The following is a 25,005-nucleotide window of genomic DNA, read 5'->3' on the forward strand; positions in this document are numbered from 1 at the left end:
TGACTGAGTAATTAATTTTTAAAATGAGGGGTGCAACGTGGATATCACATAACTAAATAACATAACTGAGCAAAATGATATTATGTTATGTGATTTCCACATTGCATCTCTCATTTTAAAAATTAATTGCTCAGTCATTTGGCAACCGATTTTAAAAAGTTTTATATCGCTGGATAGGTAAATGACCGTTTTTTCAAGACACAAAAAAATATACTGGGTGTTTTAATAAAAAAAGTAAACGACGTTTTTTTTTCAAAAATCCGCCATTTTTTATTTAAAAGCGATATAAAAAAATGGTCATTTACCTAAAAACTTGAAAAAACGGTCATTTATGTATCCAGCGATATAAATTTTTTTAAAATTGGTTGTCAAATGACTGAGCAATTAATTTTTAAAATGAGAGATGCAATGTGGAAATCACATAACTTGCTTAGTTATGTTATTTAGGTATGTGATATCCACGTTGCACCTCTCATTTTAAAAATTAATTCCTCAGTGATTCGACAACCGATTTTGAAAAACTTTATATCGCTAGATAGGTGAATGACCTTTCTTTCAATTTACAAAAGAATATACTGGGTGTTCTATTAAAAAAATCAACAAAGTTTTTTTCAAAAATCCGCCATTTTTTATTTCGTATTTGAAAGTGATATAAAAAATTCCATCCATTCAGACAAAACTTTTACTAAAATAAAACATTTCAGTGAAAACCGCATATTTCTATCTTGAGCCGTTTAGAAGTTATAGGCAGTTAAAATGGGGGAAAATATAAGTGGACACCCGGTATTAGTAAATAAATTTTTTTCTATTATAGCGCCATATATCGACAACTAGAATAATCACCGAACTAGAATAATTACCAAAGTAATCACCGACGTGCCTTTTTTTCTGTCATATACAACTTAATGTGTTAGAAAGAAATCGAAAACCTGTGACGCACTGAAAAATGCTCATGAGAAAAAGCATAGTAACAATATTTCAACCTTTAAATAAAAATGTTTAAGGTTACATTATTAACCGTAAAAGCTCATTATTTATAGTTTTGATTTTTTTAAGGAACATTCATTGTTATTTTTATTTTTTGTATCACATAGCAGTTGCAGGATGTAGGACTATGTAATAGATGCTGTTGTAATTCAATAATTATTTACTTAATTTTCTTTTTCTTTCAACTTTATTAGGAGTATTGGTTTAGTTAATGTTACTACAGCACTCAGCACTGTCTACCAGTACTAGTATGCTTGCTACCTGAACATAAATAAAGTTTAGTCAGGTACTTTTTTCAGTTTTACTTTTTACTTCGCATTAATATTGTTATTGCACCTTCTTACTCTATAATCTATGTTTGCAATTTTGCAAATTAGCAAACGCAAATGTCTTATAACAATGTTATTTAAATAAACAATAACGAAAAAAAAACTATGTTTTAAAACAGTGTTTTAAAACACAACTGTTTTTTTTTTCAGTGTTTTTAAACATGTTTTAAAACGTTGTTTTAAAACAGCCCAACCCTGCATTGTTCTAACTCCGGGTTTTCTTTAATTGTATCATTTAATTACTTGTAACATCTGACCTGAAGATGATCTGAATACTGTAGAGATCGAAACCGGTCGTCGTTAGTATGAAGTGATTGTGAGTGAGTCTGTCTTTTACTTTATTTAAAATGAACTCGCATAATATGCAACCCATTCAACGTTTAAAAAAGTAATTACCGCAACAAGAAAGGTGATATGCACAAACAAGAAAAAGGTTCAAATAACGAGTGTAAAGAGGACATAAGCACTAAGCACAATAGTCCAGGGCGCATCTGTTTTGAGATGGACGTTGAGAGGTGACTCAAATTTTTTTGCAGAAATTGCTTGAAAATAAATCAAATAATAATATTTGAGTTATCCTCCCTCTCAAAAAGGTCCGGAACATTGTTTAAATAATCAAAATGTCAAAAATTGAAGGAAAAATTCGATTTTTTTCTTCGTTTTTTGATTATAACTTTAAAAGTATTCATTTCCGAGAAAAGTTGTACTAACATAAAAGTTGCGTAATTAAATTTCCTATAATACAGAATTGGCTAAAAATTTAAAAAATAGTCACCCTAGTTGCAAAATAGCAATATTTGCGAAAAAACCATACAAAAACAAGTATTCGCATTTTACGTTTTTCAACCATTTATGCTACACTTAGGACCTTCATATTTCACCCAGAAAAACTTTATGATACAGTAAAACAATACTGTAAATTTCTTTAAGATCGGTTTAATAGATTTTGCAAAATAAATTTTGCAATCCAGCTTTCGCAAAAAATATTCATTTTTTCAAAATGTTACAGGACTGAAAAGAAAGCAGATAGCAAGTTGAATTTTTTTTTGCTTATAGAAGTTTACTGTACCTTTCATTTGCAATTTTCAAAATTAAAATCGATTAATTATCACGGCGTCAAAAAATTTTTGAAATAAAAAATAATTTTTGGTGATACGCGCAGGACAGCGGTGTTCGATTCACACAAGTTGATTTCCACCAAAATTTCTTCCAATCTTTATATAATATATTATTTTCTTACTCTATATTTTATTGTATTTTAATATTTTAATTCCACAAAAATCAAACTAATTTTATTATTGTTTGTGAAATATTGTTTAAACAATTGCATATGTTTAAAAATAATAAACTTTTATTATTAAGTTAAAATATATGAACAAAGAAAGTTTTTGCTAATAAAAGTGTTATTTCAAAGGATAGAGTAGGTGTTTTTATTTTGCAATAAACAAATTTATTTATTTATATCGAAATGTAATAAAAATTAAAATGTATCAATCATTATCAAAGGTCATTGGAATGCCCAATCAGAGCAAACTATCCGCTGTCCTGCGCGTAGCACCAATAATTAATGTTTATTTAAAAAAATTCCTGACGCCGTGGTGTTAATCGACTTTAATTATTCAAAATTGCAAATGAAAGGTACAGTACACTTCTATATGCAAAAATTTTTTCAACTTGCTATCTGCTTTATTTTCAGTCCTGTAACATTTTGAAAAAATTAATTTTTCTTTACGAAAGCCGGATTGCAAAATTTATTTTGCAAAATCTATTGAACTGATCTTAATGAAATTTACAGTATTGTTTTACTGTATCATAAAGTTTTTCAGGATGAAATATGAAGGTCCTAAGTGTAGCATAAATGGTTGAAAAACGTAAAATACGAATACTTGTTTTTGTATGTTTTTTTCACAATTATTGCTATTTTGCAACAAGGGTGACTATTTTTTTGAATTTTTAACCAATTCTATATTCTAGGAAATTTAATTACGCAACTTTTATGTTAGTACAACTTTTGATGGAAATGAATACTTTTAAAGTTATAATCAAAAAACCAAGAAAAAAATCGAATTTTTCCTTAATTTTTTGACATTTTGATTATTTAAACAATGTTCCGGACCTTTTTGAGAGAGAGGATAACTCAAATATTATTATTTGATTTATTTTCAAGCAATTTCTGCAAAAAAATTTGAGTCACCTCTCAACGTCCAAATGTACTAATATTTTTACAGATGGGCCCTGGTCTACAAGGAATCCAGACGACAAAAAATATATGAAAAGAAGAGGCGTTAGTCGCGCCGAGATGCTGAGCATTCCGGTGCGATCCAAATGGCCGCATATATTATGTACCTACACCGCAAAAATCAGAACTGAACCTGAGTTCCACGTTTATCTCTAGAACGAAAAGTGATATGCTTTTTGTCATGAGCTTTTTGTCATGTGCGTCACAGTTTTTCGATTTCTTTCTAATGCATTAAATTGTATGTATGGGGTGTAATGCTAGTTCGCCTCCATGTGGTGCACCCTGGGTAACGCTAAATGAACTAGCAAAAATTTGGCGGCAGACGAACGAAAAACAAAAACAATATCCTGCCAACATCACAGATCACAAACAGAAATCTTATCTATACGTAAACATACGATGGGAACAAATAAAGGTTCTTCTCAGAACCAACTGACTAGAGATCTCGGACCGTGTATCCGAGTCTGTCACCTTAACATCGAGGGCATAAGCCAGGCAAAATGCCAAGTGTTGCAAAAAATCCTACACGATAACGACATTGACCTGGTTGCCATACAAGAGACCCATACTGAAGACAAAGTCCAGCTTGATTTAAGGGGAAAGATGCCTGGCTACGATTTAGTGGGAGCCACCTATGATAAACATTACGGCGTCGCAACTTACATTCGCTGCAATATAGAAAATGGTTTCCTACTTTCTGCTTCCAATGAAAATAATATACATGAAGTAGTCACCAAGATTGGAGATATTACCGTAGTTAACATATACAAACCTCCAGCCACTACATGGAACCCAGAAGTGCTAAAGACTCATCCACATCCTACTATATACATCGGCGACTTCAACAGCCACCACGAAATGTGGAAGTACACCACGAATGATGAAAATGGGGAGGCACTAGTAGAATGGTCCGAAGAGCAAAACACATATCTAGTTTTTGATGCCAAAGACAGAGGAACATTTAAATCAGCTGCATGGAGAAAAGAATATAACCTAGACCTATGTTTTGTCTCAAAAGATACCAATGACAGACCACTAACAACTGCAAGAAGTGTCCTTGCAGACTTCCCACATACTCAACATCGTCCGGTGCTTATCACCATCGGAATATCAATTCCAATAATTAGATCATATCCTCGACCCAGGTGGAATCTTAGAAAAGCAAACTGGAAGAAGTTCTCTGAACAACTAGACCGGACCTCGAGCTGGGTCTCTCCAACCAGCAAACATTATGAGAGGTTTGTGGGCGCAGTAATAAGCACTGCCAAGAAAACCATCCCTAGGGGGTATCGCAAAGAATATGTGCCTGGATGGACTGAAACATGTGAAGACTTATACACGAAGTTTCTCGAAAGTGGTGACCGAGAAATAGCCGATGAGCTTTTACACAACATCGATACAGCTAGACGCCAAAAATGGATAAAGACTGTCGAAAACCTTGACTTCAAAAAATCAAGCCGGCAGGCATGGTCCTTGTTGCGGAAAATTGGAGGAGCTAACCAGCTGGAATCCAGAGAGTCTAAAATGTCTCCTAACAAGGTTGCCTCCCATATAGTATCTCTATCCAGAGCTCCACGAGATCTAACACATACTACCAACGTGAAAAGAGACTTAAGGGCATTAAAACAAATGAACAGAACGAACTCCGAATATTCAGCAAGAATACTTATTTCTGAAATCACACATGCGCTGAAAGTATCCATCCAGAGTTCTTGATACACAGTGGTGCATACACGAAACAGTGGCTTGCTATGTTCTTTAATGATATACTTCAGTAAGGTAACATTCCTTTCTCACTTAAGCGAACACAGATAATTGCAATTCCGAAACCGGGCAAATCAAACGATAAGCCAGAAAACTACCGCCCCATAGCTCTACTCAGCATGGTATATAAACTATTAGAAAAGCTTCTCCTCAACAGAATTAGTCACAGGATACTAGAAACTGTCCCCATTGAACAAGCTGGCTTCCGCCCTCATCGAAGCTGTACGGACCAAGTGCTGTCATTAACAACTTTTATAGAAGCTAGTTTTCAAAAGAAACAAAAGACAGCAACAGTATTTATAGATCTAACAGCAGCATATGATACTGTTTGGAGACAGGGATTAATATATAAACTGGCCCGCATTATCCCCTGCAGAAAGATAATTAACCTCATTGACAACATGCTGACCAACAGAGCCTTCCAGGTTATAATGGGAAAGGAGACGAGTAGACAGATGAAACTTAACAATGGTCTTCCACAGGGTTCTGTCCTTGCCCCTTTACTTTTCAGCCTCTATATTGCTGACATGCCTGAAACCGAATCTCGGAAGTTTAGATATGCTGACGACTGGACCCTTGCAACAAGCCACCAATCTTTAGAAACTACAGAAATCACTCTCACGAATGACTTATCCATCCTCAGCGAATACCTTAAGAAATGGAGACTACAGCCAAGTACTACAAAAACTGAAGTATCAGCTTTTCATCTAAACAACAAGTTGGCAAACAGAGAATTACGAGTGTATTTTAATAACAAGCTGTTAAAACACAATAAATACCCGAAATACCTTGGGGTTACTCTAGACAGAACGCTCACATTCAGAGAACACCTGACAAAAACAGCAGCAAAATTGAAAACACGCAACAATATAATACAGAAACTCTGCGGCACTACATGGGGGTCCACAGCATCAACATTAAGATTCTCTGCTCTTGGCCTGATATATCCGGTGGCAGAATACTGTGCTCCAGTGTGGCTAAATAGCAGGCATACCCACCTGGTCGACACCCAACTAAACCGTACTATGCGTATGATAACAGGCACAATTAAGCCCACCCCTACAATGTGGCTACCTACCCTTAGTAATATAGCACCACCCAACCTACGCCGCGAACATGCATTGGTTAAAGAATATAACAAAATAATGGACAGTCGCCAGCTTCTACTCCACAACGACATCCCCGATATTCTTGGAAACCGTCTCCGATCCAGGTTACCCCCTCTACAATCTGCTCAAGCGCTGCAGCAATCCAACTTTGACTTAACTACCCGATGGAGAGAAGATTGGGAAAGTAGGACAGATCCGCATTACCATAGTCTACCGGACATCATAGGGAAACCTGGCGAATTTGAACGTCCCCGTAAGATTTGGGCAGCCCTTAATCGAATTCGAACAAACTGTGGAAGATGCGCCGACTCCCTCCACAGATGGGGTAAACTCCCCTCGCCTTCTTGTGACTGCGGCGCTGCAAGACAGACGATCAGTCATATTGTTCAGGACTCCCACGCAGAGCATACACAGGCGACCCTATAGACTTTGTAATGGCAACCGAAGGGACAATCGAATATATAAAAAAATTGGACATCTGTTTGTGATGCATTGTATAATGCATAAATCTAAATATATTCTGTGATATACTTAAGCCATACGCTAAATAAATAAATAAATTGTATGTGACAGAAAAAAACGCACGTCGGTGATTATTAGTGATTACATTTCGTCGGTGACATTTATAACATTTATTCTAGTTGTCAATAGATGGAGCTATAATCGAAAATAAAATAATTTGCGAATTATATAATATATCTACGAATATAATCTGAACAATTTATAAGACTATACAAATCAAAGAAAATACCATTTTATAAATGCAATAAACACAATTGATTTGCTTTTATGCCAAATTGCAAATAAAATGTGACAACTGTCAGATTTAACTAAAATGTCATGTTAATAAAATTAGCACGGACTTACCTTTTTTCGACCATTTGTGACGCACTGAAAAATGCTCATGAAAAGAAGCATAGATTTTGTTCTCTCGACGATACGAGTTGTCTTTAATTTCAACCCCAACCGCGGGTAATCTAATGGCTATTTATTTGAAACGCAAAAATATTTTGACATTCGCACTCCTATAATAATTGATCAGATCATTATTGTAATTCGAACTAACTAGGAATGAGAAACCAATAAAAGGATAGGGAAAAGGAGATAAATATAAAAATTTAAGGGGCAATTCGCAATATAAAATAAACATTTTATGAAACTTTTATTGTATTTTATATATGCAAATAGATAAAAAATACTACAACAATTTTAAAATTATAATGAACAGTTTGCTGTTTTTATAACACAAATATGCGTAAGTTTGTACTATTTTTCCAAAGCACTTTTTCACATTCCCGAATGATTCACATTGCATGAATTTTATGATCTATTATTTGTTGTAGAAACGATATTTTGACAATGAAAAGATTCTAAAATAAGCCTTCCCGAATGAACTTGAATATATGCACATAATATCAGCTTAGGGGAAACGTCTAAAACAATTTCAGCTTTAATAAAATCATTTCTTGTATGACTTGTCTCTAGTGTGAACTGTCAAAAAATGTGTTTTCAAATCAGGTGGTCGACTAAAATAATGGACCGTGATAGTCGTGACGTCAAATCAACGTTGGCTACTCTGAAAAAGGTTTCCAAACAAAGCAAACAGCTGACACACGTGGTTTTTGTGGCTTTTTTAGTTAAAAAAAAGTTTTATTTTGGTTTTTATAAGTGGAATATATTGCTTGTACCTTATTTAATTTTTACAAAATGGTAACGTGTTAAGTACCCGATTGTAACCACTGCTCATAGAGGAGAACTTGCCAAGTTTCTGAAAGAGACTGATGTTCAAAAACATTGATGATATATTGTAAGTACTAAAATAGTATATAAAATATATTTAAAACAGTTCAAAATTTCATTAAATTTAACTATTTTTTGCCGTTATTCCAATTAATCAAACGCAGATGATTTTTAAGGCTATGGGTACATAATTCGCAAATATTTTACGGCTATCCCTACCTTTTCTGTCTTTACATGGCAAATTACGTGTAGTAAAATTCACACTGGTATGGATATATACATATTACTAGAATGTCATTCTACTTGACAATGTCATAACTAGCTTAAAGAGATGGATTTTGAATGTTCTTGGATAACTGTTATTTTTTGTATAATTGCAAATTATTAATTCAGTTAATAAATGGGATAATTTTTTCACTAGCTGTGTATTCAGTGATTGTAATAATTTATATGTACCTACAACAAAAACTAATACTCAATCGAGAAAAGAGGAAAAATGTTAAAGTGATTTTTTAATAATATATTGTTACTATGGAACGCTTACAATTTTGAACATCTTCAACAAAATACTTGGATCACAGAATATATCTTAATGTATTCTCTGCTTCTATCTTCCATAAATAATACACAATAAATAACTTTTTATAAAGTTCACCTCTTAAATCAATTATTTATCATTTATCAAATACACTATATGTATATCATTATTTAGTCAACAACTAAAAATATTCTCGATTCATGTTAAATAATTATTTAAAATTGTCACTGATTGTCAGTGTCTGACTGACAATATTCTATTCGACTAAGTGCGTTGTATGACAAAGATAGATTTGGAAAATATTACCACGAACATTGTGTTCATTTTTTTCGAATCCTGAAAAAACCAATAAATATTTTTGAAAAATCTAAACGCAGAATGAAAAACTAAATTATTACCGAGGGCCGAAAGTCCCTTAGAATAAATAAAAAGTTTATTTTGAATGAGATATTTGAAATTAAAAATAACACTAAATTTTCTCTTAGTTTTTCACCCCTGTAACTTATTAAAATAAACATAATAGAAGTTCTCAGGGACTTTCGTCCCTCGCTAATAACGTAATCTTTCATTCTGCGTTTAAATTTTAAAAAAATGCTTACTAGTTTTCTCAGGATTCGAAAAAAAATTAATCCCCTTTTGAATAGCATTACAGCCGAAAAAACGTACCGATCCTCTTAAACCAAAATAAAATTACAAATGATTACACAAACCACGTGTATAATCAATTGACACATTTTTGTTTTGTTTGGAAACCTTTTTGACGTTTTGCCGTTACACTTACACGTCACACATTCAAATAATTTTATATTAATCAAATTTTTTCTCGAGCGTGTATTCGCAAATGGGTTTTTAAAGTATTTGTTCGAGAAAAGTGCTTAAAACAAATTTCACACTTGTGAGGTTTTTCTCCAGTGTGAACTTTCGTATGTTGACATAAACCACTTTTATTAGTGAACTGCTTAAAGCAGATTTCACACGTGTGAGGTTTTTTTCCCGTGTGCGTTCTAAAATGATCTTTTAAAGAACCTTCTTGATTAAATTGTTTAAAACAAATTTTACACTTGTGAGGTTTTTCTCCAGTATGCACTCTCAAATGTCTCTTTAAACTACCTGTTTGATTAAATCGCTTAAAACAAATTTCACATTGATAAGGTGTTTCTCCAGTGTGTACTCTCAAATGTATTTTTAAAGTACCTAATTCACGAAATCGCTTAAAACAAATTTCACACTTGTTAGGTTTTTCACTAGTATGCACTCTCAAATGTACTTTTAAATGACGTGCTTGACTAAATTGCGTAAAACAAATTTCACACTTGTAAGGTGTTTCTCCAGTATGCACGCTCAAATGTCTCTTTAAACTACCTGCTGTAGTAAACTGCTTAAAACAAATTTCACACTTGTGAAATGTTTCTCCAGTGTGGACTCTCAGATGTGTTTTTAAAGTACCTAATTCACGAAATTGCTTAAAACAAATTTCACATTGATAAGGTGTTTCTTCAGTATGCACTGTCAAATGTCTTTTTAAATGACGTGATTGACTAAATTGCGCAAAACAAATTTCACACTTGTGAGGTGTTTCTCCGGTGTGAACTTTCATATGACTAGTCAACTGAACTTTTGTTGTAAACTGTTTTAAACAAATTTCACACTGATAAGGTTTTTCTCCAGTGTGCACTCTAAAATGTACTTTCAAATTACTTGCTGTAAAAAACTGCTTAAAACAAATGGCACACTTGTGAGGTGTTTCTCCAGTATGCACTCTCAAATGGACTTTCAAATTACTTGCTGTAATAAACTGCTTAAAACAAATGGCACACTTGTGAGGTGTTTCTCCGGTGTGAAGTTTAATATGACCAGTCAATGGAACTTTTGTAGCAAACTGTTTTAAACAAATTTCACACTGATAAGGTTTTTCTCCAGTGTGTACTCTCAAATGTATTTTCAAATTATTTGCTTGATTAAATTGCTTAAAACAAATTTCACACTGATAAGGTTTTTCTCCAGTGTGCACTCTCAAATGTAGTTTCAAATTACTTGCTTTAATAAACTGCTTAAAACAAATTTCACACTTGTGAAGTCTTTTTCCAGTCACAACTTTCACATTTTTGTCTAATGTGCGTCCTTCAGCATGTGGATTAATATCACTTGCTTCGTGAGATGAATGCTCCGTTAGTATCCCCCTAATTTCTATCTTGTTCTCTTGGAGATAATCTAAAAACCAAACTGAATGTAATAGAAGCATTTAAGTACGAGGGAAAATGAATGTAAAATTAAAAAAATAAAATTTTCAAATTAAAAGTAATGAAAATATAAGACAATGCGGAGAAACAAAAATGACAAAACAGGTACAACCAACAGAACAATTGACGCAATATATCAAGCAGGTCAGTCAAATAGCCAAGCGGCACAGATGGTCCACCTCACTTCGCTTTAATGTGCTCTATCAGCGGTTCTCAACCTTTTAGCACTGGCGCCCCCTTTGAACACTGAAGATAGCTCACGCCTCCCCTCCAGTCAATAATTGGTTGGTTCAAGTTAGAACAGTGAAATTGTGAAACTGACGATGCTAACTCTACGTTAGCAAAAGCTGGGATGCAAAATAAAAATCCAGATATACTTAAATACGAAAGTTTATTTGATGTCTCATTAAACTTAACATTGTTTATTTATTTGAGAAAAAGAATAATCAAAAAATCAAATACGCATATAAAGTTGAAAGTCTTATATGAGTGTTTTGGCACTTTCAATGAGAGGGTTGGCATTGTCTGTTCTTGACAAGTTTTTCGATATTTGGTTGAAACTGTGTCAGAGCACACCTCAAGTCACTTTCAACGTCCAGCCTTGTAGCCCAATAAATGACCGTTTTGGAGTGTAATTTTCAGGGGCAACTCCGAATTGCATGAAAATTTGGATTTAGGTTCTACTTACACTCCACTTCAAAGTTGAATTTGTGTCGTTGGTTGCATTTACTTGGGGGGTGACAGTCACCCCTTCTCGGGGGGTGAAAAACGCGTGTCTAAAATAAGCCCGGAAATGGATAAATTGACAGATATAAGCAACTTTCGTTCTATTATAAAATTTTTTACCTAAGTTAATACTTTTTGAGTTATTCGCGATTGAAAATATTGATTTTTCGACAAAAAAACTACGTTTTCAGACAGTTTTTCGCCAATAACTTAAAAAGTAAATATTCTATTGAAAAAAATATTCTTAGCAAAAGTGTAGCTTATAAAATAACGAAAAAATGGTGTATCAGTAAAGTCTATAAATTGAGAAAAAGCAAAATTGTAGCTCATGAAATTACGTTCTTATTCGTCTAATTGCAAATCGAATAATTCAACGCGAAATGACCGAAAAATTAAGCACTTTCCGGGAAAAGCTTATTTATATTTTTAAAGTATCTAAAAAAAGATTTATACTTGTTTTTTACAAAAAAATTTTTAGTCAAAAATAAACGAGTTACACGAAAAAAAAAATTTGGCGTCTTTTTTTGGTAAAAAAAATCGTGAAAACCTCCTTCTATTTAGCACCCTAAATAAAATTAATCGTTACCGCTTTACCCTTTATTTTAACTGTATGGGTATTGTTTATACGATCTGTAAGTTTGATTGGTTTAAAGTTCTTATTTTTGAAAAAATTTGGTTTTAGAGTAAAAAAAAATTTCAAAAATTTTTGAAAATTTTTCTTTTTTCAATATAACTTAAAAAGTAATAGCGATAAGAACAATCTTAGACAGTAAAAAAATGTAGCCTTTGCTATTTAAATATGCTAGTTTTATTTTGTTTTTCCGTGAGACAAAAATTGGTTAAGATATGGCTGTTGAAAATTTGCATACACTCGTGGATAGTGATCCGTTCAAGCTTTTTCAACTATAACCCTTTCAAAAATAAGCAATTTAAACCGGCTAGACTGACAGATCATATAAAAGATAGATAAGTAAGTAAATTGTTTGTAAAGAGGTAGCGATTAATTTAATTTGGGGTGTTAAACACGGGGAGATTTTCATGATTTTTTTAACAAAACAAAAAGAGGGCCAACTTTGTTTTGAGCGTAACTCGCTTATTTTTAATGCTAGAGACTTTCATGAACAATTAAAATAAATATTTTTACAAACGCTTTAAAAAAGTTTAAAGGGGTTTTTCCCGAAAAGTGCTTAATTTTTCGGTGATTTCACCTTGAATTATTCGATTTGGAGTTAGACGAATAAGAACGTATTTTTTATGAGCTACAACTTTGTTTTTACTCGATTGATAGATTTTACTGATACGCAATTTTTTCGGTTTTTTATAAGTTACACATTTGCTAAGGATATTTTTTTCGATGAGATATTTACTTTTTGGGTTATTTGCGAAAAACCGTCTGAAAACGTAGATTTTTTGTCGAAAAATAAACATTTTCAATCGCAAGTAACTGGAAAACTATTGACTAACATAAAAAACTCTATAGAACAAAAAATGCTTAAAATCAGTCAATTTATCCATTTCCGCTCTTATCTTGAACCTATGGTTTTTTACCCCCGAGAAGGGGTGACTGTCACCCCTCCAAGTAAAAGCAACCAACGGCACAATTTCAACTTTGAAGTGGAGGGTAAGTAGAACCTAAATCCCAATTTTAATGCAATTCGGAGTTGCCCCTGAAAATTACACGGTCTCGCCGTATTTACCGTTCATTTACTGGACTATTGAATGGTATTTTGATTTTATATACGCCAATGCAGAAAAACCAGATTAACAAAGATATGTGGATGAAAACTGGACTAATAACTGAGCAGATACTAAAGCCTCTTCTGGGTAAACAGGAAAGTAGGTTAACCAAAATTCTTCCAAGTCCATGTTTGCAAAATCTTCTTTTGCTTGTGAATCACATTTTAGGTCAATTGCCTGCTTTTGAAGGTTAACTGGAAGAATGTCAACTTCGATATGAAAAGGATCAACAGTGTCAACTTAAATTTCCAGTTTTCCAAACTAACATCTGGAAAGTACTTTCGAATTTGATTTTTCAGTTCTTCCAAATGCCGTGATATGACGTCTTTCAAATCCGAAACTAGATCTAGTGGAAGAGTTTAAATATCATCGAGGAGGTCGTTCAGTTTAGGAAAAGAGGAAAAGTTTGGCTTGGAACTGTGAAGGCGACATTGCCAAAGCGATATTTTTTCTATAAACCCCTTAATTGCATCATAAGTGTTTAAGAGGTTTTTACGGCCTTGAAGCTTCAGATTCAGGACATTAAGTGTCTCAAAAAAGTCAGACAAATAAGCCAAGTAAAAGATATTTTTATCATCTGTAAATCTTCTGTGAAGATCTTGTTTTGAAGTCATTAACAAAATTTCAACTTCTGACTTTAAATTGAATAATCTTGCAAGCATATTTCCTTTGGATAACTATATACTTCCTTTGGAGAGTTTCCTGATCACTATTCAGTTCTTGACATAGTGCCTGAAAGAGCCTAGTGTTTAATGCGCTGGATTTGATGTCGTTAACTATTTTAATTGCTAAGTTCAATGTGGCGTTGAGAGGTTCAGGTAAAGTCTGACTAGCTAAAGCTTGTCTGTGAATAATGCAGTGAGAACCAATTATCCTAGGGTTCTCCTTTTTTGCCAACTCCATAAATCCAGATCGACATCCTGTCATGGCTTGGGCCCCATCAGTACATATGCCAATTACTTTCTCCCATGGAAGTTCATTGATTACTAAAAAATCTTCAAGAGCAGAAAATATGTCAATGGCTTTAGTTGTTGTTTCAAGAGATGTTGAAAACAATATTTCCTCCAGGAACCGTTTTCTGTCAATAAATCGACAGTCAAACAATAACTGTGCATGCTTTGAAATATCAGTTGTTTCGTCACACTGCAAAGAAAAAAACGGTGAACCTTTTAATTTTTGCAACAGTTGATTTTTCAAATCCAGAGCCATGTCATCAATTCTACGTTTTACTGTGTCGTTTGAGAGAGAAATTTTTTCTACTTTCTTACAACTGTCTTCACTAAGTACGGTACTACAAGCAGTAAGTAAACAAGGTTTAATTAGTGACTCACCAATAGTATGTGGTTTCTTGTCATTAACTATCAAAAGTGCTATTTTGTATGATGCTTCCACAGCTTTCTCATTTTCAACACGAAAATTTGCAGTAGAGTCAAGTTTCATACGTTTTAGGCTGCTTTTTTTGGCAATCAAAAATTCTGGGCCTTTATCTTTCAAAGAAGAATGGTTTGTAATTAGATGCCGTTCTAAACGTCCGGGGCGCATTGCATCATTACTAAGAACAGCATGGCAGTTGACACACTGAGGTAAATGACTGCCGTTTTTCTCCATAAAGGTAAAACCATACTTGATATAATCGTCTGAATACATCTTTTCTTTGGAAGTGACTTTTTCCCATTTTCAAAGCTGTTACACAACACTATTAAATAATTCACAAACAATCACTCTGTTATTAAATAACGATTACACTGATTGTTACAAACAGCACACAGACGCTGTCAACTGAGACTGAACTGGAGCCAGGAGTGCTTGCAGTACAGTGTTGGTAAATATACTTTGCGCTCCTACGATGTTGCCATACACAAGACTGTCGTGTTTAACTCAGGTTGTGTGTTTGAGTAAAACGATTTTAATCATGTTTAAATAAAGAAATAGTTCTAAACAAAATAAAAATACGAAATACAAAATATTTTGATTTTTAACAAAATATATTTTTTAATTTTAATTTTTTTTTTCTTTGTACCCTCACGCCCCCCTGAAATTCTCTCACGCCCCCCCCCCAGGGAGGCGCGCCTCCCAGGTTGAGAACCACTGGTGAAGTTGAGACGCAAAAGTGTACCCAAGGCTAACCGAAAAAACCTAATGCAACTACATTTTGAAGGAATTAATTCTTTGAGTTGTCGGCAATAACTAAATTTTTGATTGTTGAAAAGTTCACATGTGAGGTTCTGTTTTACCAGAACGCATGCGCTGACATGTCAAAGTAGTTCTTATGATTCTTTATAATGTCGTTAAGGTTCATTGGTGTAACAAGATGAAGTTAATTACCAGTTTAGGGTAATATTATTATTTTAGATTTTTCTTATTAAAAAAAAATTTGTTTTATATATTATATTGTTCATGTGTTGTTATTATAATATAATATCTTATTGAGATGTATATAAGAAAAGCAAGGGAATGTTATCTTTTTTTATAATTAATGAAAATTATTATTTAAGTAGGTTAGTTATTAATGGATAAATCAGTCAAGTTAGTTCTCTGTGATGTTACGCTGTTCTTGGTATCGGATTTAAGTAAAAAGTGGTATATATCACTTAGATTCTTAATGTCACTCTTAACATTGATGGAGAAATCGTTAAGGAAAATATATGACATTTCAATGAACTCTCTTTTAGATTTATTGTTCTCGCGATGGAGAATTGTAGTGTTAGTATAGTCCATGAGATGACCAGTGGAATGGACATGTTTGGCTAAAGCACAACGGTCTGGGTGAAGTCGAGAATCACTTTTGTGTAGTGTGATACGTGATTTCAATAATTGAGAGGTTTGGCCGTTGTAGGAATTGTTGCAAGAGAGGCATGGAATGTTGTAGACAATGTTACTAAGCATATCTATAGGTGTCTTATCTTTGATCTTAGAATAAAGATTATTAATTGTTAGGGCTGATCTACAAGCCACATTCAGTTTAATTTGTTATTGTTATTACCAAAGCTATTTTCTACACTTTTCAGAATCCTTGTTAACCCCGGAGTGATATCACTGAAGTATGGTAGTGAAAAATATTTGTTTATAGGAGTATCCGAGACTGGGTTCCCACTTAAGACATCAGGATCAGCATTGTTAGTCGCGAATCCTGATCCCAAGATGGGGTAGCAACCACCCCCATGGTAAAAGCGCGTTTCGGCGTCATATAGATTTTGATACTTGGACTATCCACTACTTATTCTCAAATTTTCAAGCAAATCGATCCATTCTGTAAAAATTGCGAGGTGAAAAGCTTCGGTTCCTGGACTAAACGTGTCAAAGTGAATCTCGGCAAAGCGAATTCAGTATACAGTGGAATCTCAATAAGTCTGATTAATAGGGACCGCGGTCGATCCGGGTTAGCCGGAGAATATGGTAAAAATTAATAAAATACTGATACTTACAGATTAGCTTCCATTATAATATTACAAAAACGTTAAATACATATGCACAGTACATCTAAATTACGTACAGTGATATACAGTATTGTTCATTTCTTGGTAAAAAACTCAGTAACATTTTTATTGTTGCAATGTTTGTTTGATGAAAATCGGTCCGGGCTAGCCGGACTTCCGGGTTATTGGAGGCCGACTTATCAGGGTTCCACTGTAGTAGCAAAACTACAACACATTCTTTGTCCTGTCACAATACCACTTAAGGGTTAAAACAAATTTCACACTTGTAGGGCTTTTCTCCAGTGTGTAGGCACCGACAAACTGTCAATACTGATGGAATGGCCCTGAATGAAAATTTGCTACAACTACCACCAGAGTTTCCAGATGTGATTTTATAAATCCCCCACTTAGAAACTGAAATTCCCTCAAATTGAAGCTCAAATTCGCCAAATTTAAATTTGTGACGTATTTTAATAAATTAGTAGTCAAATGTAGAGAACAGTAAACCAAAATTATACTACTTATCAACAGAGCGCCCTGGAAATAATTCATAATATACAGCTCTATGTATATTCATAAATTTAATTTACCATGACTTCTTAAAATCCTCCATAATTGCCCCCCCCCCAAATATCCCCCAACCATTTCTACTTAGAAAAATTCTCTTAGACGCTTTCAAATTACTCCAAAATTTATTTATTTTCAACTGGCTGCTGCCCCATATTATAAACCATATTATGGTTCTTTTCATAAGCATTTTTCAGTGCGTAACAGTTTTTCGATTTCTCTCTAACGCATTAAATTGTATGTGACACAAAAAAACGCACGTCGGTGATTACATTTCGTCGGTGACATTTATAACATTTAATCTAGTTGTCAATAGATGGCGCTAATAATATAATATTAAATAACATTATATTATTCTGGACTTCGAGTTTGGCAAGCGAGGCGAGAGGTCGTGTGGCAGGTGTATTGGCGATAAGGTAATTTCGAATTCGAAACCTATCACAATAAAAACACCGGTTTTTTAAAAGACCTATCGTTATCGATAATCGTTAAACTTAAAAAGCGTTCTTGTGCGAAATAAAAATAAACTTCTAAGTGTATAATAATAATATTTATATTAGTGCTGAGGTTAACATTTAATTTAAAATGGCCAGTGGCGGAACAGGAACAATCCGAAAGGAAACCTATAGAAAGAATGAAGAACTATCTGATAGTGGCGACGAAGAATCTAAGAAGAAAAAATATAAAGAAGATAAATTATATTTTGAAAAGAGTAACCTGACGAGACGAACACCGAATAAAAGCAACGACACAAATGAAGAGATGATAAAAATGATGCGGGAAGTTATGTGGAAAAATGATGAAATGATGGCAGAAATAAGAACCATACGGAAAGACCAAAAAGAAACGATGGAATATATTAAGGAGCTGAAAGAAAAAAACGAAAAATTGGAAGAAGGTTTAAAAATGGCAAACAATAGAATAGAACAATTGGAAAAAGATAGACGGAGAAATAATATAGTATTAAAAGGCCTAACACTAGATGCTACCGACGGAAAGCCTGTAAAGGAGTCAGTAGAACACTTCATAGGAAGAAATCTGAAATTAGAGGTCAGACTGAGAGGAGCGGTGAAGATCGGCGACCAAATCTTTGTAGCAGAAATGGAAAACCTAACGGATAAGATGAGTGTACTAAAAAACAAAGGAAAACTGAAAAATCTACAGGGACAAAAGGTGTATATAGAATCAGATTTAACAAGAAAGGAAAGGGAAATACAAGCAAAAATTAGGAAAATGGCAAAAGAAGAAAAAGACAAAGGTAATACTACGAAGATAGGATATATGAAACTAGAGATAAATGGAAAGGAGTGGAAATGGGACCATAATAAAGAGAAACTTATACTAACTCACAGAAATATCGGGGAAGGGACTTCAAAAAACTAAAAGAAAATAATGAGACCGGACCCACAACAATGACAACCAAGGCAATGAATGGGAAAAGCGATAGGGAAAAAGATGATGCAAAGGTAAACAAGGATGAAAATAGGAAAAAGGGGAAAGCTAGATTGCAGAAAAAAGGAGAGATAAAAATGGGAACATGGAATGTGAGAAGCATCAATGGAAAAGAGGAAGAACTGGTAGAAGATATGATAAGACAAAAAATAGAAATACTAGGAATAACAGAAACGAAGATGAAAGGAAAAGGTCTTAAGAAAATACACAAAGGATATTGGTTACTTTGGGTAGGAGCGGATACAAAAGAGAGAGCAAAAGAAGGAGTCGGGATAATAATTGCACCGAATAGACTACAACACGTTATAGAAGAAACATATGTTAACCAGAGAATATTATCGGTGAAAATTAAACTGATGGACGAAGAAATATGGACAATAATAACAGCCTACGGAGTAAATGAAGATGCAAGAAAGGAAGAGAAAGATAAATTTTTCGAGGAGCTCCAAATGCAAATTGATAATGGGGAAGAAAACATAATTGTAATGGGAGATCTAAACGGTAGAGTCGGAAACAACAACAGCGGAATAGAGGAGTGCATGGGAAAAGAAGGAGAAGAAATGCTAAACAGAAATGGTGAAAGAATAATAGAAATATGTATGGAGAATAAACTAGTTATAACAAATACAAAATTTAAACATAAAGAAGTACACAAATACACGAGAGTACAAGACAGCAGAAACGAAAAATCAATCATAGATTACTTTTTGGTAAGCAGCAACAAATGGAAAAGAGTACAGGATACGAAAGTGAAAAGAGGCTCGGAGATTGGCAGTGACCACCATCTAGTAATAATGAGAATGAGAACAACAGAGGAAAAAGAAGAAAAGAGAAGAAAGGTAGTAAATGAAAAAATAAAAAGTTACAAATTAAAAGAGGAAATATATAAGAAGAAATTCCAAGAAAAATTAGATAATACTTTGAAAGGTAGGGCAAAAAATACAAATATAGAAAAAAAATGGGAATATCTAAAAACCAGCATAATCAAAGCAGCTGAGGAAACTTGCGGGAAAGCAAAAATAGCAAACACTAACATGAGGAGAACAGAATGGTGGACGGAAGAAATACGAGAGAAAATAAAGAACAAAAAAGACAAATGGAAAAGATACCTAAGCACAAAACACCCGGAAGATTACGAAGCATATAAAGAAAAAAGGAAAGAGGTTAAAATAGCGGTGAAAGCAGGAAAGGAAAGGTCATGGGAGATATTTGGACAAAAAATGACAAAAAATTATAGGGAAAACCAAAAACTCTTCTACGGCGCATTAAAACAACTCAGACAAAAGAAAGAGCACACGATGCCGAATATAAAAGACAAGAATGGAAACGTACTAACAGAAGAAAAACAAATAATGGAAAGATGGAGAGAACATTTCAAAGAGCTAACTCATGTAGACAAGGACAACAAAGGGGAGATACAAGAAAGGAATGAAGAACAACAAGTGGAATCCATAACAAGAGAGGAATTAGAGAAAGCAATAGAAAGAGTAAAACTGGGCAAAGCACCAGGCAAGGATCATATCACCCCGGAAATGATAAAATTCATGGGGACAGAGGGAATGGATAGCATGAAAGAACTAATGAATGATATCATAAATAGAGCAGAATTACCAAAGGACTGGAAGAAAGACATTATATTACCAATACACAAAAAGGGAGACAAGAGAAACTGTAATAATTACCGAGGTATCACCATATCAAGTATCCCTGGGAAGGTATTAGCAAGAATACTAGAGACAAGAATAAAAACACAAATAGAAACAACTATGGAAGACACACAGTGTGGATTCAGGAAGGACAGAAGCACGCAAGACCTAATATTCACATTAAGACAAGTAAGTGAGAAGGTAATCAAGAAAAATAGAGAGATACATATGTGCTTCATTGACCTGGAAAAGGCGTTTGACAGAATCCGAAGAAAGGACGTTTGGAAGACACTAACAGAAAGGGGAGTCGACAGACACATAATAGAAGTAATAAAGGATATGTACAAAAATAATACAAATACAGTAAGAACCAATAACGAGGAATCCAGAGAATTTTCTACAAGTCAAGGCGTCAAACAGGGATGCGTGCTGAGTCCACTGCTATTCTCAGTGGTACTGGATGAAGCGATAAAGAAAGCCAAGAGAAGAATGAGAAAACTAACATTAGGATACTGGCAAATGAAACAGACTCAACTATCGGAGCTACTATTTGCAGACGACATGGTATTGATAGCAGAAAACAGAGAAGACTTACAGAACAATCTTGAAATCCTAGAAGAAGAACTATCAAACATAAATATGAAAATTAATACAGAGAAAACAAAAACAATGATAATTTCAAATACGAGGAAGACACACGCAATAGAATTAGACGGGAAACAACTAGAGCAAGTGGAATATTTTAAATACCTAGGAGTAATAATCGAATCAAATGGTAAACAAGACATGGAAATAAACGAGAGAATGGGACGAACAGGAAGCTTATTTAACACTATGAAAACAACATTTTTTGGGAAAAAAGGGATACCGGAAAAAGTAAAAACGGCAGTCGTTAAATCAGTAGTTAGACCAACAATCATGTATAGCAGCGAGACATGGACATTGACGGGGAGACAAAAATCCAGAGTCAATGCTATGGAAATGAGGTTCCTGAGGAAAATAGCAAACAGAAAAAGGACAGACAAAATACGAAACGAAACAATTAGACAAAACCTAAAACTAGAACCAATCAATGAAAAAATAGTAGAAGGACAACTTAGATGGTTCGGGCACGTGTGTAGAATGTCGAACGAGAGGCTAACAAAACGAGTGTTCGAAACGAGAGTGCAGGGGAAAAACAAAAGAGGGAGACCAAGAGTTATGTGGGTAGATGAAATCAGGAAAGAAGTCGAGAAGAAGGGATTGACATTGGAAAGTGCAAGAAACCTAGCGCAAGATCGGAAAGCATGGAGACTACAATGCCAAACTCAACTCCACCAGCCTTACACCTAAAGGTAGAAGGGCTTAGGACTAAGTAAGTAAGTATATTATTCTGTATAAAAGAAATTTAATCTGTACAATTTATAAGACTATACAAATCAAAGAAAATACCATTTTATAAATGCAATAAACACAATTGATTTGTTTGTTTTTAGGCCAAATTGCAAATAAAATGTGACAACTGTCAGATTTATCTAAAATGTCATAAATGTATATTATCACGGACTTACCTTTTTTTCTATCATTTGTGACGCACTGAAAAATGCTCATTAAAAGAACCATACTTATGTGTGTCAATAATTAAAATATAAAATAGTTATAATAATACAATAAAATATAAATGTCACAAACAGATTAACATATCACAACAATGACTATCTATTCCACAACTACTCAAATAAACATACACCTGAGACCTGAAATGAATTCAGCTTTTGGTGCAAAAAATCTAGATCAGGGTGAATATTTTCCCATCTTAGTGCTCGAGATAAAAAGTTGTTATAGCATAGTTGTTCTGTGAATAGGAACAAAGAAAGTTTGGTTTAATCGTGTTCTGTGGAGAGGTACATGGAGACTAACCTGCTCAAGTAGCTGAGGACACAAAACTGATGAATTAGCTATGCCATAAAGCATATTTTCATCTGTTTCATTTTTTTATAAGCTAGATACATTTTTGCTAACAATATTCTTGTCGATCCAATACTTACTCTTTGAACTATTTGCGAAAATCGCCTAAAACGTGTTTTTTTTGTGGAACAATAAACATTTTACTTAACTCATAAATAACTCGAAAAGTCTTGAGTTGACCACTTAGGCCGTGACACTGAAAATTACACGGTATCGCCATATTTTACGTTCATTTACTGGGCTGTAACACATATAGGTATTTGTTACACATGTCGCATTTAGTAATTTTTTAAAGGGGGCCCCATTTCCAATTATGCGTGGGGTCCCCGACGGAGTTTGTTACGCCACTGTGAATAGGTATGTTGATAAACAACTTTAACTTTACAAAATTGATGAGGGCGTGGCCACTTTGGGTGACAGAACAAAATTCTTCCTTTCGATTGGCCAGACATAAGAATACAATAAAATATAAATATCACAAACAGATTTACATATCACAACAATGATTATCTATTCTACAACTACTCAAATAACCATACACCTGAGACCTGAAATGAATTCAGCTTTTGGTGCAAAAAATCTAGATCAGGGTGAATATTTTCCCATCTTAGTGCTCGAGATAAAAAGTTGTTATGAGCATAGTTGGTTCTGTGAATAGGAACATAGAAAGTTTGGTTTAATCGTGTTCTGTGGAGAGGTACATGGAGACCAACCTGCTCAAGTAGCTGAGGACACAAAACTGATGAAATAATTAGGCCATAAAGCATCTTTGCATCTTTAATTATTCGTCAGTTTCGCAATGAGAAAATGTCAAGTTGGGTTTCAATTTGATGATAAGTTACTTGATTTAACTCAAAATGTATACCCAGTTTATATGCTATATATTTCAAGAACTTGTGTTGGACTGTCTCGATTTTTGATATGTAAATATTATAAGATGGAGACCATCTACAAGAACAATACTCTAGATGAGGTCTAACTAAAGAACAATATAGTAGTTTAATTGCTTCAATATTCTGAAAGTCTCTAGTGCATCTTTTTATAAAACCAAGCATTTGTAAAGATTTGGGAATTTTTGATGTGTAATGTGATTCAAATAAAAGTTTACAGTCTAAGTTAATTCCCAAATCACGAATTTCAGTAACCCAGTCAACAGGAATGTTCTTTATATTATAATTATATTCCATTGGGTCTCTCGATCGTCCAAAAGAAATAGCATGACACTTGGATGCATTCAGGGCACTGGCATTCAACATACACCACTCACTCAACCGATCAAGATCATGTTGAAGATTAATACAATCTTCTGTATTGTTGATAATTGTGTAGAACTTTAGATCATCTGCAAAAAGAAGAGGTGAACTGTGCAGGAAGCAGTGGTGTATATCATTGATGAATATTAAATAACAGGGGGCCCAAATGTGAACCCTGAGGTACTCCTGAATGAACCTTAATCTCAGTGGAAACAAAATCCCTAATATGCACCATCTGAACTTGGTCAATCAAGTATGTTCTCAGCCACTCAAGAAGTGGACCAATAACACCCATTTGTTGAAGTTTAAATATTAAAATATTATGGTTGACCCAATCGAAGGCCTTGGAGAAATCGGCGTATAGTGCATGTACCCTACAGCCCATCTCCAAGGCCTTCCTCAGGAAGTCCACAAACACTAGTATGTTACATTCGGTTGATCTGCTATTCCGAAATCCAAATTGTTGGTCTACTAGCTGTTTTTCAAGTGAAGCTTTAAGATAGTCACATACAAAATATTCAAATATCTTTGGTATTACACTAATTATACTAATGGGCCTGTAATTATTCACCAATGAATTATCTCCCGCTTTATAAATAGGTGTTAAAAAACTATTTTTCCAACATTCTGGAAATTGGCAACCCTGACTACCACTATCAATTTTTTTGTTTACGATAGATGACGATTATCTTCCATCCTTACCTGACTACGCTATCTCATCCTGGCCGCATTAAATTCGCTTCATGCCCATTCCATCAGTATTGACAGTTCGTTGGTAGGCATTCATGTTGTTTAAAAATACTGGCATAACAAAACTGATTAAAACAAACCTCACCCATGTAACTGTGTTTTTCTCCAGTATGCACTCTTAAAATTTAAATACAGTAGAACGCCGCTGATCTGAACGTTAAGCAAATCCGAACCAAAGGAAAGTGAAATAAATTTAAAAAATTCAAGTCAAGAACTTAAAAACATGTTTATTATACAGAGTAAAACCAGAGGTCTTTGACTCTGTCACTTTCTTTTGACGCATGGAGGTGTAGTGAATTGACACAGTGATGTTAAATCATTTACGCATAAACATTACATTGACCAGTAACGCAGCAGAGTTCTGCTCCACGTAACATAGAGCCACACCCAGAGCTTTAGTGGCATCTAGTAATCTAGTGTGATACTCGATATGGCAGAGAAACTTCTTCCTCGCTTTTTTCATCTTCATTAGGGTTGCCTTGAGGTTGAACCAAGTCTACAATGTCTTCATCAGTAAGTTCTTAGTGCCTATTGTCGTCTGCTTCAACTCATTCTGTATTTACAC

General features: G+C 34.0%; 1 protein-coding gene across 3 annotated transcripts in view; it reads right to left on the reverse strand.

The window, feature by feature from the left end:
- LOC114349481 (zinc finger protein 664-like) overlaps positions 1-25,005 on the reverse strand; it is a 54,055-nt gene that overhangs the window by 20,883 nt on the left and 8,167 nt on the right. For 2 of the 3 annotated variants that reach the window (XM_050642730.1, XM_050642729.1), the window contains exon 2: positions 9,733-10,917. In XM_050642730.1, coding sequence (XP_050498687.1) covers positions 9,733-10,917 — 1,185 coding nt within the window. Of the gene's footprint in view, positions 1-7,573; positions 10,918-25,005 lie in introns of those variants that run through there. The other variant, XM_028299863.2, reaches the window with a different exon arrangement.

Source organism: Diabrotica virgifera, chromosome 2 (assembly GCF_917563875.1).
Source record: "Diabrotica virgifera virgifera chromosome 2, PGI_DIABVI_V3a".
NCBI classification, from domain to species: domain Eukaryota; kingdom Metazoa; phylum Arthropoda; class Insecta; order Coleoptera; family Chrysomelidae; genus Diabrotica; species Diabrotica virgifera.